We start from the raw sequence: 19,816 nt of genomic DNA, 5'->3' as shown, positions 1-19,816 counted from the left end.
CTGACTGAGCTATTTTCTATGTCCTGTGCCCAAACAGCAACTTCTGATACCTTCCATCTGCTTCTCCTGCTCAATCTCTACTCATAGCAATTATCAGCACCTGAAGCCCCAGCTTTGTTTCTCTCTTGTACCTACTACACCAGAACCTCCAATAAGACTGGGACTGAGAGTCTCCAGCATCTAAAATGGTGCGAAGTGTCAGTATTTGCTTAGTATTTCAATGAGGGACTGTTTTCAGTGCAGGGCTAGTTAGAGTAGAAATAGCTAGCTCCACCAAAGAGATCCCTGAAGAGTGGAAAAGCGTGAGGAAGAGAACGACTTCCTTTTACTGCTGTCTTCTCACATTTGTGGAAAAGTGTATGCACTGTTTTATTTCTATTTGTTCATTTATCTATTTATGCATATCTGCCACATGAATGCAAGTACACCATGTGTGTGCAGGCGCCTGAGAAAGCCAGAGGGCAGGAGCTGCCTGACGTGGGTGCTGGGAACCGAACCTGGGTCCTCTGCTAGAGCAGTAAGCTCTCCCAACCACTGAGCAATGTCTTCTGTTTCCACATTGTTTTTATAATTTACCAAACACTTTAAATAACTGCACAAACCACCCAAAAATATATCATAAAAAACAAAGCAGATTGCATCTCCTCCTTCTAAAAGGCTTTAGACTTCATTTGTTTACCAGATTACACTTGACTGAATAAACTTGTCTCCCTGAGGCGCATCTTAGTGTAAGCTTAAAACTTTATTTTTGAAGCTAGTTACGATGGCTGTATCGTGTGGACTGTGCCATGCTCCCTCCTATAGCCCAAACACGCGGCTCAGTGTCACAGAGTGCTGCTGACCCCATGCTCTGTGGGAGCCACAGCCTCGAGCAGCTCAGACAGAGTAGACTCCAACCGGAGGCCACAAAAGGAAGCCATCTTTACTGGGGAATCATTTATTTAGACAAGACAAAAACATCTCCACCTGGTTTCCCTTTGTACAGAAAGTGGAACATTTCAAATATATTAGCTTTTCTCTTTTTCAACAGAATTCATTTCAATCTGGTCCCAGGAGCTGCTTCACACGTTAGGATTCACGTTTTAGTAACACATATGCGCCCATCACGGCCAAAAGAGCATACTGTAGAGAAAGCACAATGGAAAACATCATGAGGTCTACAAATAAACTAGGGCTTATCAATGTACTCAGATGAAGCCTGCTCAATGCTGGGCTGAGAACAGACTCAAAAGATGACCTCTCTCCCACATACCTTGTTCTTTGTTCAATGCGCACTGAATGAAGACCAAAAATATACTGATGACTTGGGGTCAAGTACCTGACAAACACAGCCAATGCAGACCTTATTCCTTTGTAGGCTTCCTATTGTCTTTCAAGTGATTTTTTAAAAACAGAAATGTCATTTCTACTGAAGTTGGTTGATAAATACAACCAAGGTTTTGATGCTACTTCAAATAATTTTGTTAAAATTTCTCCATAATAATCAATACCCTATATGCACCATTTCAGAACAAGTATATAAAAGATAAAAGTAGCTGTTTTGCATAACTAATTTAAATGTTAATAATTTTGCTTATTATGTTAATCTGTCGGTGACTACAAGTGCTCTACAGAAAAATCAATGGCAAAACATTTTCTGGTGGCTTCCCATCTGCAGCTGCACAGGTAAACACTCCAGTGTTTAAAACTTAGGTGAACACACACACACACACACACACACGCACATAAATCCTTACCTTGAATTTTGGATAGTCGTTCATTATAATGGTGACCATACCAACATAAGGTAAGAACCTAAATTGTGGGAATGAAAAGCAAGAAATATAAAATGTGTTTATTATATGATGATACCGCATTTACTGCTTTCTCAGCCTCAAGACACTAGTCTTCCCAGGGCTAAGGCCAGGCCTCACTCCTTTCTCAAGGCTTGAGCAGCAGATCCTATGCACAGTAAAGGCCGGGCGGGTTTAAGCGGGTACAGGGTTTGAGCAGCAAAGCTCTCTGGCTGTACTTGGTACCAAAGAAATAATTAGTTGAACCATTTGCTCAAGTAGAATAAGCAACTTTCACAAATCTAGTTGATTTTGTTTCTAGGAAGAAAGGTGGCCTAAATAAAAATGGCTCCCGGAAAGAGCTTCAAAAACAAGCTTTATACGACCTGAAAAAAAACCAGACAACAGATAATACCTAAAGAACACAGAAAATCGCCTGGAATTTAAATAATTATCATGATTTTTCATTTCAGCGCTTTTTAGATCTAGCGAATGAGTTTACTGAAGAGTGAACACAGAGGTGGATCCTGTAGCTCAGACTCAAATACAACCGTGGTCCCAGAGGACGGGTCAGAGCCAGGGAGTGACTGGCCACAGGATCAGAATCAAGATGTGCGCTGTGCCCACCGTGTGTGCCGCGAGAGGCAGGAGCCACATCTAGGGCAGCTTCCAGCCAACCATCAGCGGTTTCTGGCCCTCTCCCGGCTGTGGCCTTCATTAGCACCAGAAACACAGGACTGGCCAGCAGGAAGTCCCTTCCCTGCAGACACTAGAGCACAAGTGCAACAGAGGAAGGTGGGTTGGGGCCTGGCAAGAGCCCTTGTGTCACTACCCGATTAATGAAGACAGCCCTATACACAGGAGCCGTCCGTCCTGCTGTGTTGGCTAGTGAGACAGAGGCAGCAAGTAGACCTTCCTAACAGTCAAATATTAACACTTAGAAACAGGTCAGTCAGAGAGGAGCAGCATCTCCTTCACTGATTTTTTTTAAATGTGCATGCATTCATTCTACACAGTGTCAATCATACTTAACTCTTGAAATAATCATACATTAAAAAATGTATCACAAAACTTTCTAATTGTGACAAGCAAACAGAAAATAATCCAAAGGTCTAAAGGAATAAAAAGCATTCCAAGATGCCTGCGCACAAAAGTATGGATGCAGACTGAACAGCAGTTAGCCACTTAAAAAAGTAAAGATGTAGATTTGACACCAAAAGCTACTTCCACATACTCTTGGATATAAAGACTCAATGCATCCAGTTAAAACTATGTGTTATATGTGCACAAGCCTATCACTGAAATGTTAAGCAGAGTACATCTCTTGGAGGAGTCCCAGTCATTGGCATTTAAAACCCCCAAATAACTAATCTTTAGGTGAAGGTGCGTTTTTTAATAGAATTAAACCCGGGATGTAGGTAATATATTCCAATTCAGTTATAGCTTTTGGTTCCTTGGATATCTTTAAATTTTCTTCATTAAAAAAATACATTTTATTTTACATGTATGAGTGTTTTGCCTGTTTGTATGTCTGTGCAATGTGTACAGTGCCATAGGCGGCCAGAAGAGGGCGTCAGATTCCCCAGAACTAAAGCCTCCATGTAAGTGCTGGGCAGCCAGTGCTCTAAACCACTAGGCCATCTCTCCAGCCTTGAACGTGTGTTTCTGAAGACAGGTATAGCCCAGGCTTAGGTTTTATTATCTTCAAAGCACAGCCGAGACCTGCTTACAACACTGCTGATGTGCCAGGCTTGTGACAAATGACTCTATTGTCTTACAAGCTTGGTGTCTTCATTTTTAAGTGCTTTCCTGGTTTCTGGAGCTTCTGTGTAACAACAAGTTCATCCTCACCCTCGTGCTCTTCCTACCACGTCCTTCTTCTCCAGCCAGTTCTGACCTTCTTTGTACAAGCCTCTATCGTCAACTTCATTATTATCTCCTTTAGTCAGAAATTTGATGTCTCCATTATCTCTGGAAAGCAAAATGACGTCCTCTCAGAAATCATTTTCAGCGGGGCATCATTAAAAACATATTAGTTTAACCCAGACACAAGCACTCAGAAAGCGGTTGAGGAAGACTTGACCTCTCTTTGGTCTGAGTTGATTGCTTACAGATAACCACCCAGCTGAAGCATAGGTCTAATGACCATTTCATGGTCTTAAATTCCAAAACATTCAAGTAACCCTGACAACCAAAGCACAAAGCAAACCAGGGCAATGGGAAGGCAACGACAGGCCATGAGTACACAGTATCACTCCTCACTCAGACATCCCTGCACTGAGAACAGGGCTGGTACTTATTTTTTTAATCCAAAAATAGGAGTATTAGGGTCATTCATCAATGGGTAAGATCATGGGAATAGGCCCTGTCCAGATTTGTGGCACTCCAAAGTGGAAACAGCAATGAACTTTTTCATACTTACTTCAGAGGTTGCCCTCCCTTGAGTCTGACTCTATCAGAATCAGATAAGGCTGAATTAATGACCTTCACTTGAACTGTTATTATCCCTTCTTAGTCCTCATGGAAGTCTGTTAGGATAGCTCTTACTGTTTCTCAGTCTACATATGAACTTGCCCAAACCACACTGACTTGTGAATACTGCAATTTAAATGTGGCTGTGCTTTTTAACTGACCTCAAGCTTACCAAATGCAGAACTGTTAATGCTTTACTTCCTTCACCACTAAGCACAGTGGGATAAAATCCCATTTGCAGGGAAACAGTCAGGAATGGCATCAGACAAACACAGTCATCAGACGGGCGGGATACACTGAGTGTTCTAAATGGGCACTCACTGTAAACCTGGTACAGGAAACGCAAACCTGCAGTGCTGTGTTATTATAAAGACGGCGTCTTTCAAAGAGACAAATGAAAACAGGCACTGTTAGAATGAGGCAAGAGGCACAAAGCCTGCAAGCATCTGAAACCCTGTCTAAAGGAGCAAGTTGATCTGTAGTTGTGATTGAATAGACTCAAGAGGGCAAACATCCTCTGTGTCAGTTTGTGGAAGTTACAGCAAAAAGCCATCACTGTCTCAACTCTGAACCTGTTTTCATCTTTAGAAATGATTTGCAAATGACGTGAAAGTCCTGTCGTGCCATCCCTCAGGATGGCTTCTCCCTCAGGAGGTTGGCCAGCAGATGGCATGTAACCACTCAAACAATGCCTGTGTGTGAATTGTTTGTACTGAATCTGGATTAGTCTAAAAGTCAGTGGAATGAAGTGAATATTTTGTGTAGACCTGGAAGCAGTGAATGGCTGAGTATCCAATACCACAAGTCCAACTCAAACTCTCAGTCTCTCATTCTCATTCTCTCTCCCTGCACCCATGGTGAAAAGTCCACCATCTTTTAAAAGACAGACATACACATCCAAATTTAATTTCATAAACTATATACGTGGACTGCTAACAGAAGAGCTGCACAAAGGTAAGGGTACACAACAAGGATATAAAATACAAATCTCTCAGTCTCACAGGAAAACTTTCTGTATCTGAGCTAGAATTAAATGCCTTCATTCCAAAGCCCAGATGTTATTAAGGTCTTAAGTCATCACTGCTACCTAAGGGGAAGGCATGGCTGGCCGCTGGGAAAGGACTAATACAGGACATGTTGTGACCAACCATGAGGTACCTTGGGAAAAGATATTTTACCTGGCAAGAGCTGAAGTTGCTACTAAAAATGCCACTTTGGCCAAAGTGACACAGAGAAACAACTAGCTCTATCATATGTCAAAAGAAAATTCTGGTATTGAAGCAATCAGTCGTCGGGTTTGAGCGTGAGTGTCTGAGACTCCTTCCAACAGCCGATATAACACGCCTCTTGCGTTTGCGCAGCAGTCTGCGTGTTTTTATTCGTTTTGTTTCATTTTCTTACGTGTTTTGGTAAACGTTATCTCACTTAGCTCTCATAATCAGCCTGGGAGCCACAGTGTCATTCCCAGGCCACAGATGGAGCCCAATCACTGTTAATAAACAGCAAAACAAGAACAAATCTGCCTCTTTTCGATTCTCTCACTGATCTTTCAAACCATCTACTGAAATTTACAATGCCACAATAAAAGCAAGTAAAGCCTCTTTACTTTTCATGAACCTTGATTACTCTGTGAACTATCGGAATGTCTCTTCCTTCAACTTTAAAAACAACTATTTCACCAGCTCTGATGGGGTCCTCCCGGAAATTTGTGAGGAACAGCAGATCTCCCCTGTGAAAGGCCGGCTCCATACTGCCACTGGAAAGAAACACAAAGTCACCATCAGTGGCACTCAATATCCACAGGGTAGCAAAAGTTAAGCTCCCAGGCACAGCTGAATCCAAGTCCACAAAGGTGCTGCCGCCAAGCCTGGGGCTCCCCCACCCCCTCGGATGAAGAAATGACCACGGAGGAAATGGTTTCTATTTTGGATTATGCTTGGAAAGGGCACTAGCAGGTCCATATCTCAGCCTATTATTCCACTGTCTGCTTCTCACTCCTTGAACAAGTCCTGCATTGGAGCTGAACCAAGAATAGTGTCAACTCTGAAATAAAAGCTGCCTACTTATGGCCTTAAAAAAAAAAAAAAAGTCCCACCTCCACAGATACATTTAGCTCAGAGCTGCACGCTGTTAGTTCTGGTTAACATCTAGGGCGATCCCTTCATTTCACGGCCCAGCCTCAGCAGCCACAACACTGCAGGGTGTTTTCAAGGAAGGAGAAGCAGACAAATGAATATAGTTTAGAGATCAGGCCCTGACCTAAAGCACACTGAACCCCAGTTTTGCTTCTTGCAGCATCAACCTTTTGACCATGTTCTACAAGAGCCCAATGCCAACAGGTATTACTGTTGGAAGACGATACAATCTTCCTGGTAACAGTTCAAACCTATGCCAAAATCTCTGATGTATTCAAAGTAAACTGCAATCTGCTGGGAATTGAAAGTGAAAACATACTGCATAGGGAAAGAATGAGAGCTACAAATACGACTTCATAGAAGCTGGGCAACCAAGGGCGAGCTGGCAACAGCTATTCATTGGGAAGGAGGAAAAAGCAGGATGACTGAAGGCCTCAGGCCTTTACAGGGAGTATGGTTCATAAAGCTGGGCCTCTTCCAGCCACCCAGTTCTGGTACCCACAAGCTTCCCAGCAGACAGAAGGCAGGGAGAAGATATACAGCTAAACTGACCTGTCATTAAGCACTTGCAAGGGCTCTATGTTAAAGTGAAACCAGCACTATGCGTACAGACTTAAGACAGGGAATGCTAGCCAGGAGAGCTGAATAAGAAGGGGAAAGGGCTGAGTAAGAGTTTACTAAGGGAGAGAAAGAGAGAAAACAGCTGGGTAAAACAAATTTGTCCCAACAAAGACCCTGCTGTGTCCTCCTCTGAAGGTGACTTGCACTTCTGACTTTTGTTTTTCTTTTACAGAACAACAGCTAAAATGCCTGCTTTCCCCATCAATGCCTTCACCTTCATTCCCTCAACAAATTTCCCAAGGCTACCAGGAAAAATGCAGTATTAGAAATATCTCAGTTGTGACAAAAGACACCACCTCCCAAAGCCCCAGGCTGAGAGGGGACACTGAAGTCCAGCAATTCTCAAAGTTTAGTGGCATCAACTTGTAGGTGTCTTCTTCCATGACTGGAGACCCCTTCCCCCCAGCAGCACAGGGACTTTACCAGCTTATGACTTCAAACCAGAATGCTTTAAAACTTTATTAGGGACGCTTTTGGTTTTGGTTTGTTTTGTTGTTGTTTTTTTTTTAAGAAATGCACAGAAATGCCTGTGTGCGCATGTATGACCTGAAGGGAGCCTGGTGATCTTAGACCCAGTGTTGTTCTACGAAAGGTAATCTTGAAATTCTTGTGACGACCTCAGGGGGCCTCGGATTCTGCATGAGAAGACACATCTAGATTCCTCCTCTCCCTCTCTCATCAGAAGATGGAACCCAATTTATGCGTGCTACACATATGTTCTGCCACTGAGATACATCCCTAGCCCTTTCTTCCCAAAAGAGCTTGGTTTCTTTATTTCTCCTTTCTTTCTCCTGTTTCTTTGCAAAAGATAAAACTCAGACCTTGAACGTGCTATGTGCTTGCTTTACCATAGAATGACTTCCTAAGCTTTCTAAAAATAATAATATTTTTTTAAAAAATCATTCTCTCAAACAGCCTCTGTGCAGAAGGATACCCACCTAAGTACCTAAGTGGAGCTACAGCAGTTGAAGCAGGGCTTGGAAGCCTGGTGCCCTCCTCACTCCTACTGCATCCCAGGACCCAGGGCATTCCTGAAACACTGACCAGTCAAGGAACCCTTTGCTCCACCTTCCTCAGACATCCATCTATGAGAAGTGCATGTCCACTCCTTGATTCGTCACACAAAGGTGGCCTGGGGAAGTACAGACACAGCTGCAGCCCTCTGGTCTGGCAGCAGAGCCCAGCACAAGGTTTGGGAGTACTGTGGCCTTGACTCCTCAGCTGGTCAGCTATGACTCTGATCAAGTGACCACAATAGCTACCCTTCTGCCCCAACAAAAAGGCTCTGTTGCTACCAACAGTGACACTTAATGATGTCAGACACATGGGACAAAGCACCCTGATGCACCTGCTGGCTGCCAAACAGGGCTATTTGGTTTCAAATGGACTGAGGATTTCTCCCTGAATAACTTTATGGCTGCATGAAGTTGACAGCATTCACACTTCTAAAGCAGATACATTTTCATAAGTACAATAGGAGTCTGAGGCCATTGTCATCTCCTGACAATTGCTGGACACTGGAGGGACACACCACTCCTATTGGTATGGCTTAACATTTTAATCTAGTATAAAGGTCAATTAATCTACAAACAATGCATTATTCCACTCTACTGAACTGCTGTACCAGTATACTAAAAGCATCAACGAGCTCTAAAACAGAGGTTCTAACCTGTGGGTTGTGACTCTTTTGGGGGTCCAATGACCCTTTCATAGGGGTCACCTAAGACCATCAGAAAACACAGATATTTACATTAACAATTCATATCAGTAGCAAAATTATAGTTATAAGTAGCAACAAAAAAAATTTATGGTTGGGGTCACCACAACATGAGGAACTGTACTAAAGGGCTGCAGCCTTAGGGAGGTTGAGAACCACTGCACTAAAACATCCTTTAAAAAAATAACATCTGCCACAGAGGGCCTCTGAAAGGCTCTGCCCTGCAGACTATCAAAGCGGATGCTGAGACTTATGGCCAACTGTTGGGCAGAGTGCGTGGAATCTTATGAAAGAAGTAGGAAATAGTAAGATCTGGAGAGGACAGGAGCTCCTCTGAGAGAGAAGAGCAACAAAACCAAAAAATTTGAATACAGGGTCTTTCCAGAGACTCATACTCCAACGAAGTACCATGCATGGAGATAACTTAGAACCCCTGCACAGATGTAGCCCATGGCAGTTCAGTGTCCAAGTGAGTTCCATAGTAATGGGAACAGGGACTGCCTCTGACATAGACTGATTGGCCTGCTCTTTGATCCCCTTCCCCTGAGGGGGAACAACCTTACCAGGCCACAGAGGATGACAGTGCAGCCACTCCTGATGAGATCTGATAGACTAGGATCAGAAGGCAGGAGAGGAAGACCTCCCCTATCAGTGGACTTGGGGAGGGGCATGCGTGGAGAAGGGGGAAGGTGGGATTGGGATGGGAGGAGGGAGGGGTTTATGAAGGGATACAAAGTGAATAAAGTGTAATTAATAAAAGTTAAAATTAAAAAAATGTCAAAAAAAAGATAACATAGTTTCAATAAGCACCAGAAAAGAAAACAATCTCAATAGCCATCAATAAAAAGTCTTGAGTAGATTATTCAATTAAAATCTTAAACTCACGGTCGTCACACAGGGCACCCTGGTTCCTTGATCCCAGGGAAGCAGTGTGGCAGGATGAGGGTCAGGATCAGGACCTACCTCAGTACCACCACAATGGGACTCTCGCTGCCTGTGAGAACAATTAAGCCTTTCCATATCATGAGTGCAGAAGACACGATCATGGCGAAGTTTAAAACCTGGTAGTAGAGCTGGAACAGAAAAGGCCAAACCAAAGTGAACACTGACCGTAAGATATTCCATAGTCACACAGCAGGGCTTGGGGGTGCTCGTTTGATAAGACTGGATCTTAGGGCAGGTACTATTTAAACTTTTAGCCACAGGATATGCTGTTCAAATATCCCCTCCCAGTCAGTGAGAAGAAAGGGGAACAGCTGTCTGTGGGCTTGATCAGCCATGGACTCTGCCTAAGTGATAGCTACAGCCTCCTCACCCTCAGCACCCGGTGTCACAAAGCAGCTGCATTGCTGCTGACAGTGTAATGACCTTAGACATGCTGGACAGAGCATCCTAAGCACCTGCCTGCTGCCTCCCAAATCTGATCACTTGGCTTCAAATGGCCTGAAGACTTTCCCCAAGAACGCTGGTAGCAGCTCTGGGGTTTCCCAGTACCTCAAACACTAAACATTTCTCCTACCAGAATTCAAACGCTGGCAGCTTCCATTCCACCTTGGAACAGACGCAGCTTAGCATCAGCTGGTTGTACAGCCCATGTTCTCACACTGAGAGTCTGACGCATCTTAAGTAACTTCACCTAACCTGCACGATAGCCCAAGACTAAAGACAGTCTCAACTGGAAGCTAAGCAATACTACAGGGCCCAAAGCGGTAGACCTCTGCATCTGAGAAACAAAACAATAACAAATACAAAACAAAACAAAAAACTTACCAGTTAAAAGTTGAGAAACCAAACTTTAAAATGCCTGTATATTTACATGATTCATAAATACTTCAAAAGATGAACGGTAAATATTTGGTTAAAAGCACAGGCAGAGGAGTCACAGAAGTCAACAGGTCAGGGCTGCTGTTAGCGAGGAGTAAGGCTGAGCGTCCCAGCCCACCTCAGAAATTTCCTCCAACCTCCAGGGCTCAGCCTGCTCCTTCACTGCTGCACATGTACACGTGTGCCACAGCTGCCTGCCAAGCCTGCTAACCCCTGCGGACTAAAGGGCAAACCAATGCCTGTACACAACCCGACTCCCTTCCAACAGGAGTGCCCTCCATCCTTCATGAGGCCACGCAAACTAAAGTTACCCTTCTTAACACTACTCAAGAGATGAGAGCTCGGGCCCTGCCCTTCCTGCTCTGCAGAAGGACCCTGACTTTGGTACCTGCCTGCCTCAGGCTTCCTACCCCTAGCCCTGTAAGTGTTGGGATGGCTTTCAGAACCACGTGGACCTGCTAACTCAAGCCTGGATCCCTCAGCTTCAGCAACATTCTTCCCTTCCCTTGGACCAGCTGCCCTGGAATGGAAAGTACTACAAAGCTGTATCTCTAATTCAGTGATCTCTCCTCCCTGGCTCCACAGTCTCTAGATATCTGAACACACTGACAGGCAAGGGCTGTTCTTTCAGGACTTCTGCCCCTCACCTTAGCTTTCGGTCCTTGGCACACAGCATGAGCACAGGAGTGTCTACACCCTCCGCAGGCCTTTCAGCCTTTACTCCATATACTCCCTGTTTATCTGTGCAGGGGATACAATTTCAGTCTTCCACCTGGGAGAGGAAGCCTCTTCAGTGGACTGGGTAGAACTGGGTACCTCACAAGTCTCAACTCTTGGAAAAGGAGATGTACTTCAGCCTGCCCTCTTTTCTCTCCTTGGTTTGTAAAGACATCTGCTACAACCAATTGGGTCTCGTGGGACAGCGTCTTTTCTCAGCTTCCCCAGTGCCTCTCAACATTTTTACTTTCTCAGGCTACTTCAGTTAACATTTTTCCCTCTTTCTTCCAGCTTCTGAGACCTGGGCAATCTTGTTTCATTGCATGAACTCCGTATCTTGAAGGAGTTGGCGACTAAACATCTCCTTTTAGTGTGTTTCAGAATTAGTGAGGTTAGCTGGGGTAGATGACCCCCTTCAGGACCGGTCAGCCTTGCACACTTCCTTTTGAAGTAGGTGGGACAGAGGCTAGATCACGTGGGTCTAAACATCATTTCCTCAAATATTCAAACTTAACTTTAACTGGAATAGCATGTGGAGAAATGGACTGGTTTGGGTTCTGGTGTTCTAGCATAGTCGGGGGTACTGCATATGTTGATAATGAATGACAAGATTTTATAGCTGTGCCACAAATGAATGATAAATGTTTGATGTGAGGAACATGCTGATCACTGTGGTTTGATCATTATACAATGTAAGCATGACTGAAACTTCATGCTGTACCACATAAAGCTGCACAGTTAATAAGTGTCTATTTTTAAAACACAGTTTAATATACATGAAGATGCAGTTTTTAAAATGCATATGGCCTGCAGAAATGCAAGCAAAGACACCCAGAAAGACCTATGGGCACGGGCTGCGTGGTTTTCCAAGGCCCTGACTTCTGAGTGTGTACTACCCTTCACAGCAGCAGCTCTCAAACACATACTGCAATCATCTGGCAGGCCTGAGAAACGCACTTTAAACAAGTTCCCAGGCGACACTGAAGCTGCTAGCCTGTGGCCACAGTTCAAGAGCCACCGTGCTCTAGTACCGGTTCTCAACAACGACTACACATTGGAATCGCATGGGAGAGCAGTCCACCCGAGTCCATGGCAGGAATCGACGCCAGCGTCCATGTTCCCTGGGCCTCAGCTGAGAGATTCTGGTGGGTGGGTGGGTACGTTGGGGAGTGAGTGGGCAGGCTCGGCCCACTGTTCCACAACGGTCCCATCCGATAAGCTTAAGTCACTCCACCCTGAACTCTTCTTCCATATCACACCTTCTTCCACCTTTGGCATCCCCTTCCCTGCACAGCCAAAGGTCTCAAAGGAGCTGCTGTCTGAGGCAAAAACTCCATCCACTCTCTGAACATTTTATCCTCCAAACAGTTCCTCCTCCACCTGAACCTTCCAATGCTGCCATCAGCACCATCGGGCTAACTGCTCCCAGGGCTGAGATCCCCAACTGCCTGGAATTAGGGTGAATCTTTACAGTAACTCAAATATGTCACGTCAGAGCTGACCTTACCTTCTCTGACAAGCAAAGTAGTTCCACTACCATGACTCTTATCCAAGTCACCAACATTGGGTCACGTAAGAGCCTCCTACAAGTCTAATATGCTCCACATTCACGCTTGCTTTCAGTGTCATCTGGCCACCCTGTTCGTGCATAAGCCCACTCTCTTAATGTGGCTTCAGATGCCCTGCCTGACAGATGCCCGCACTCCCCAGCTATAGCTGGTAAAACTCATGATGCACGGCCATACTTGTGCTATCTACTAGTGCTTCAAACAGTAGACATGTCTTTCTCCTTCAAGCCCTTCACCCAGGGGTTTGCTCTGTCCAGAAAGTTTCTTCCCTAGACTCTTGTCATACCCAAAACCCTCCCATTCTCAAGTCCCACTTGTAAAATCAGTGCCCAAGGGAAGCCTTCCCCAATGGATGAGACCAAGAGTCAGCAAACTTTCTATTTAAAGGGCCAAATAGTAAACAGTTTAAGCTTATAGGCCACATAAAAACTATCAAAGCCACTTAACTCTGCCATTAGATTGGAAAAGTAGCCACAGACAAGATCTAAAAGTATGTACATGGCTATGTGCCAACTGAACTTTATAAAAGCTGGCAAAGGATCGTGCCAGGCTTTGCTGCAGGCCAGCCTCGCCTTCCTGTTCCATGGTCTCGCTGCAGCCTGTGTCTCCTTGCAGCATCTATCACCACCAGTTATACATCTACTCACTCTTGCCTTTCACACCAGACCGTGAATTTCACAATAGCAGGGATCATTCTACACCTTGTTCAGAATTGTATTCTCAATATTCAACACAGGTCTGGCAACAGTCAGCATTCAATTTGCTAAATAATGACTCCTTTAACACACACTGGATGCAAACAAATCAGCTTTAATGGAAACTAGAATGCCAACAAAAGGTAAACACTTAAAGCTGGAAATTTCCAATGAGGAAATATAAGCAGCAAGTAAACATTTGAAAGGTTTAAGTTCATGACCCTCCCACCTTCCCAGTAAATGTAAAGTTTCAGTTCTTTTAATGCTACGACTCAAGACTAGTACCAAAGGCTGCACTGTATGAGAACGAAAGTTGATGTAAGCACTCTCAACTGGCATTAATACCAAGAGATTACCATCAGCCCAGGGTTCCTGCTTCTAGGAATTCAATCTAAAACAAAGACAGATAGGAAATTAGGGTCCAGAGATATTTATAGCAGTCTTATTTCTAATAATGAGGAAAAGGTAGAAAATGACAGATTGCCTCACAATTTCAAATAATAAGTAAAGAACTTCAGTATCAAACACTAGGCATGTTGAATAAAAAAGATGTCAACTGTAGTTACAACTCAGGCAATCTTTAAGCATAAGAGGTGGTCCAAGCTACACCCAGAGGTGATCTTAGGATAGTAGAATTACAAGTCATTGATTGTGTGTGTGTGTGTGTGTGTGTGTGTGTGTGTGTGTGTGTGCAGGTCCTCATGTGTGTGGAAGCCAGAGATCAACCACAGATGCCATGCCGTTCCTCAGGATGTCATCTGTGGTGGTTTGCATGAAAATGGCCCCCACAAGGGCACAGGGAGTGGCACTATTAGGAGGTGTGACCTTGTTAGTGTAGGTGTGGCCTTGTTGGAGGAAGTTTGTCACAGAGGATGGGGTTTGAGGATCAGATCAAATGCTCAAGCCAGGCTGAGTGTCTCTCTCTTCCTGCTGATCTAGATGCAGAACCCTTGGCTACCTGTCCAGCATCATGACTGCCTGTGTGCTTCCATGCTTCCAGCCATGAAACCTCTGAACTGCAAGAAAACCCTAATTAAATGTTTTTTTTATAAGCGTTGCTATGGTCATGGTGCCTTTTCACAGTAATAGAAACCCTAAGACACCATCCATCTTGATTTTTTTTTGAAACAGGGTCGCTTATTAGCCTCAGGTAGACTGGCTGGCCAGGAAGCCTCAGGGAACTTCCTGTCTCTACTTCCCCAGTCCCACACATCACTGGCCTTTTTTTTTTTTTTTTTTTTTCTCCTTCATGGATTTCTGGAAAGTCGGGGGTCAAACTCAGTAAAGCCAGCACTTTCCAGACTGAGCCATCTTTTCAGCCCCAAGCACTGATCTTCTTCTTGTGCTGGATAGTTTTATGTCAACTTGACCCAGGCTAGAGTCATTAGGAAGGACAGAACATTGATGGAGAAAGTGTTCCCAACTAGCCAACTAGCCTGGCCTGTGGGCAAGCCTGTGGTGAATTTTCTTCAGTGATGATTGATGCGGGGGGGGGGGGGGGGGGGTGGACCCAGTGCTCTGTGGGCAGTGCTACCCTTGGGCTGGTGGTCCTAGGTGGTGTAAGGAAGCAAGCTGAGGAGGCCATGGGCAGCAAGCCAGGAAGCAGCACCCCTCCATGGCTTCTGCTTCAGTTCCTGCCTCCAAACGTTTGCTCTGACTTCCCTAGATTATGCACTACAAGTTGTAAGATGAAATAAGTTCTTTCCTCCTCAAGTTGCTTTTGAGCATGATGGTGTTGCATCACAGCAACAGAAACCCTAAAACACTTCTTCAAAAGTCCTATGGTGAGCATGGACTGATTCCAAAATCTAATATATGGCATAAAAATAATCACCTTAAGGAGTAGTAAAACGTGAAAATGTGTTGAGATGACATAACAAAGGAGAAGCAGAGCTCAAAAATGTCTCTTGCAAATATTACCACCTGGTTAAAAAGGAGGTGATCATTAATAGTCAATGGAAAGCAGGACGTAAAAAGAAATTTAAAGTAACTTTGGTAGTTTGATGCTATTCACCACTCTAGTTGGCAGCATGAACCTGGAAAAGTAGGAGCCTGAAAGCAAGACAACCGAAGCCCCATGCAATAGCCAACTTTATCAGCGCATACTCTGAGGGTTAAGAAGAATCACAAGGACAAGCCACACGTGGCAAAAAACAGAGCGGCATACGCTTAACAACAGCTGAAGTAAACTCACTCCTATCTGCTACACCCAGGAGGAGCACAAAAACACAATGGGCAAGTCTGTGTTTTGAAACAACCGAGGTCACAAGGCTCTTATCGTGTTGGAGTTTTCTCACAAGCACTCAGAATTCTCGCACGACTCCATTCTTGGACTGTGTTCCAACATAGTGCAATCAATATGAAAGAAGAAAAAAAGAGCTAATTCAATACTAAAGCCACCTGCCAGTTTTAACCACTTAGCTATTGTATCCCTTTGCACATTAGGAAACTAGCACAATCTTGCCAGAAGAGGAAAAAAAGAGGCGTACGAAGCACCACAGAGCAGATGTCACTCACTGCAAACCTTCCCCACCTGCTCTGCTTCACATGGAGGACAGTGTGTGAGAATGACTATTTCACTATGAACTACAGATCTGGTTGGGAAAGTCTCAACCCATAATTTTAAATCAGGACTGCCATTTTTTGATAGGTTTTCAGACCACCAGTCTCCATCTTGCCAAAGAGCAAGTTAGTAACTCTTACCTCTTATTTAATAGACTCTGAACTAAGAGCACATTTTCCAGTATGATTCTCTGTGCTTGAGAACAAACCATTGTAAGGGAACAATATCAATTCCTTAAAAAACACTTCCTTCGATAAGGGCTAATGGGAGAGCCAAACACAAAAACCTGACAACGGAACTCACCGCAAAACCACGGGTCAGACTTCTGAAACCCTACCTTTAAGGTATCCACAAATCTGAGTGCAGGTTTGGCAACCAGGAATCTAGAAACATAATTCTGACCAAAGTACAGAGAAGCTGAACCACTTCCAAATATACCCCATCACATTTGCATGGCGCCTGGTGTCGTTCCTCTTTTGGCTCGCCAAATAACGAACCCAGCAGAGCTTTAAAGTAAGCCCACACCCAGCAACTGCAACCAGCAACTTGCAAGGAGTTTTAAGCAAACATTTAGGACCAGATATTCTGGCCACAGAGCAGCAAAAACACCAGTCACTGTACTACTTCCTCTCTTCCTCACTGCAGAAACAAAGAGCCCTTGTCTTGCATATGGCTCTTATTTAGTAAGTGGGGGCAGCAGAGCAAGGGGTTCCTGCTTCAAGGCCTGACAAGGTATCACAGAATCCTATTAGGAGGGGAAAAGAATGAGAAGCAAGCAAAAAGACAAAAGGTTATTTTTCCCCCAACTATTAAAGAGCAGTACAGAAACTAAGTTTCTGAATTTTAATTAGTAAACCAGCAAAACGAGCAACAAAACAAGCTACCGACTGAAGTGATCCAATGGGCAAACTGGTTGAGGGATTGATAAACTCATCTGAGGCCTTCTCTGATAGTTTGCAATGACAGCCATTAGTAATCTGTACTAAACATTTCAAAACTTTATCCAATAACCTAAATTTAAAATGAAGCTGCCCTTCCTTTGAACAGTGTCCACCCTCAGGGCATCAGTTAACTGCTGTTCAAAGCTAGAGATATTCCCTACTAAAATTTCTTATAGCCACAGGGACCATAGAAGTTCATCAGCACAGCTAGACACAACCAGATCTCAAGCACTTCAGAAAATTCCCATCATCAAACTGTCCCATATGGTTGCATGTTTCTTAAGTTCTACGGGGGGGTGGGGGGTAAAAGATTAGGGGAGGAGAGAAAGAGAAGAAGGGAGAGGGGAAAAGGAAGATGGGGGAAAGGAGGAGGAGGTCTGAGAGGGATTTATGGGCTCTCTCGTTCTCACAGCGCCCATCTCTGCGTCGTGGAACATAATTGTTCTGGGCGCCATCCAAATCATGAAACACCAAGTTCAAAGACATTCAAACCCTCTTCAAGAAAGACCTTACTTCTCTTATTACAGTGTGTCACCATCGGTAATTGTATTGGCTAGCTATGAAGATACTGGGGCACCACGGTGTCTATAAGCTTGGCCAATCATACTTTTCCCGGCTGATGGAGGAAATGATGACACACAGTTAAAGAGGTGAGGCGGGGTGAGGGGCGCAAAAGGAGACTTTGTCTCAGCGGGCTTCTTACAGAGCAGTGAAAAATGAAACCCAGCTGTCCAAAGACCCCCAACACTAATGGCCTTCCATACAGACGGCGCTGCAAGAAGGACGGAATGGAAAAGTTAGAAGAAACTTCTGCAATCCTTCATGAATGCTGGTTCAGCCTACGATGACCGTGCACCACCTAGGACGCAGGGGCATCACTGAGTCCCGATGCACGCCCCCACAAAACCAGCCTCCCAACTCGGAAAGCCCTTTGGGAGGTATCCCTGAACAGCCCCCACGATACGAAAGTTCTTCCCTTCCCCTCTGCCTGCCTCTTAGGCACTTGCAACAGCGCGCAGCCAGGCCTCTGGAGCGCCACAGGGAAAACGGTTCCCTTTTCACTGAGTGGCCCTCAAAACGCGCAGACAGCTGTCACTCTCGCTCCAGCCATCTCTCTTCACTCCCGCAAGCGCATGTGACATCCACTGCGCTCCCCTTTCAGCATCCCCTCCCCAATTTGCTCTAGTTAATGCAGGAATGCAAACACTTGCCCACACGTGGGTCTGGGAAGATCTGAACCCAGGGCCTCTGGGAGACAGGGAGCTCCGGTCACAGGAAGCTGTCCTTGCTCTAGCGAGCCTCACCGGGGAAGCCCCAACTACAGCAGCCGCAGCGGGTCCCGGGGAAACGGGCGCGCCCCCCAACCCGAGCCTCTGTTACCTGTCGTTTGTTCATCTTCCTCAAGTCCCCAAAGATGTCCAGGCTGGACGTGGGGAGATGCGTCCCCACGGCGCCCGCGCGAACCATGGCGGGGTCTCTGGGGGCCCAGGCGGCCGGCCGGTTCAGTCTGTCACACACAGCTGCGGAGCACCGGCCGGCCCCGCCCACCAGCTCGCATCCTTGGGGCCACGTGACCAGAGTCTAGCGTGGGCTTCTGGGAATCGTAGTCTCGTGAGGATCAGCTCACCCATAAGTCCTGGAAGTACTTAGAAAAGAAGAACTACAACTCCCAGAATGCTCCGAGCGGCGAGCCTTGGCCAGTGAAGACCCAGGGCTCCTGGGGAGCGTGGCGAGCGGGTTGTGAAGCCTCAGCTGACCCTTCTAAGGAGAATGTGAGGTAGCCGGTGAGCCTCGTGTGTAGGTGGAAACTCGGAGACGTGACTGCTTGAAAAGAACAGAACTCCAAGACTTTGGTCAGGCGCCAGCCGGACACCTAAAACTCCCTCGCTTTCACCTAGCCGTGTATCTTGGCCATTGGATGACTGCAGATAGGAAAGGTGGGGCTTCTGCCCTGAGGGCGGAGTGTGAGAAATCAGGGCGGGACCTAAAGATGGGCATGCAGGATGGGCGGGGTCTGTGAAAGGCGGGAGTTTTGAAGTGGGGTTCTGCGGTGTGAAAGAATAGCTCTATTGCAAAGGAGCATCTGGGAAGGAGGTGACTATAGATAATATCAAAGAGAAGATTCACTGAATGAATAAGTAACCATCTCATTTTAAACATGATGAAGCCGGGGCCCAAAACCCCGGGCCCAGAAAGGGCCTATTCCATAGCCACAGTTAAATGGTAGGATGTGGATAGGCCTCAAATTCCAAGTCCAGAATTTCCAGAGTTCTGATCCTAGGTTATCTTTGATTCACTCATTCATTCACTCACTCACTTATCCTTTTTAAAAATTCATTTATGAGATCCATATTTATCACCCTGCACAAAACTAAAGTCCAAGTGGATCAAAGACCTCAACATGAAACCAGATACTCTAAGTCTGTTAGAAGAAAAAGTGGGCAACAGCCTAGAACTCATTGGCACAGGAGACAACTTCTTGAACAGAACACTAACAGCACAGGCTCTAAGAGCAACAATCAATAAATGGGACCTCATGAAACTGAAAAGCTTCTGCAAAATAAAGGACACCGTCATCAAAACAAAACGACTGCCTACAGATTGGGAAAGAATCTTCACTAACCCTTTATCTGACAGAGGACTAATATCTAATATATACAAAGAACTAAGGAAGCTGAAAAGCAGCAAACCAAGTAATCCAATTAAAAAATGGGGAACAGAGCTAAACAGAGAATTTTCGACAGAGGAATATCGAATGGCAGAGAAACACTTAAAGAAATGCTCAACCTCA

At 45.1% G+C, this 19,816-nt stretch overlaps 1 protein-coding gene across 1 annotated transcript; it reads right to left on the bottom strand.

Annotated features, from left to right (window-relative positions):
- Positions 1-921: 921 nt before the first annotated feature.
- Positions 922-18,569, bottom strand: Sec11c (SEC11 homolog C, signal peptidase complex subunit). The gene is made up of 6 exons (XM_055622877.1): positions 18,406-18,569; positions 9,681-9,790; positions 5,851-6,000; positions 3,624-3,743; positions 1,737-1,794; positions 922-1,122 (listed from the first exon to the last, which is right to left on the bottom strand). The coding sequence occupies exons 1-6, from the start codon at positions 18,490-18,492 to the stop codon at positions 1,069-1,071; spliced, it is 579 nt and encodes a 192-aa protein (XP_055478852.1). The 5' UTR covers positions 18,493-18,569; the 3' UTR covers positions 922-1,068.
- Between the last annotated feature and the right edge of the window lie 1,247 nt (positions 18,570-19,816).

Source organism: Psammomys obesus, unplaced genomic scaffold (assembly GCF_907164565.1).
Source record: "Psammomys obesus unplaced genomic scaffold, mPsaObe1.curated_primary_1811, whole genome shotgun sequence".
NCBI lineage: Eukaryota > Metazoa > Chordata > Mammalia > Rodentia > Muridae > Psammomys > Psammomys obesus.
The sequence above is the reverse complement of the archived record's forward strand: the minus strand, read 5'-3'. Positions and strand labels throughout refer to the sequence as shown.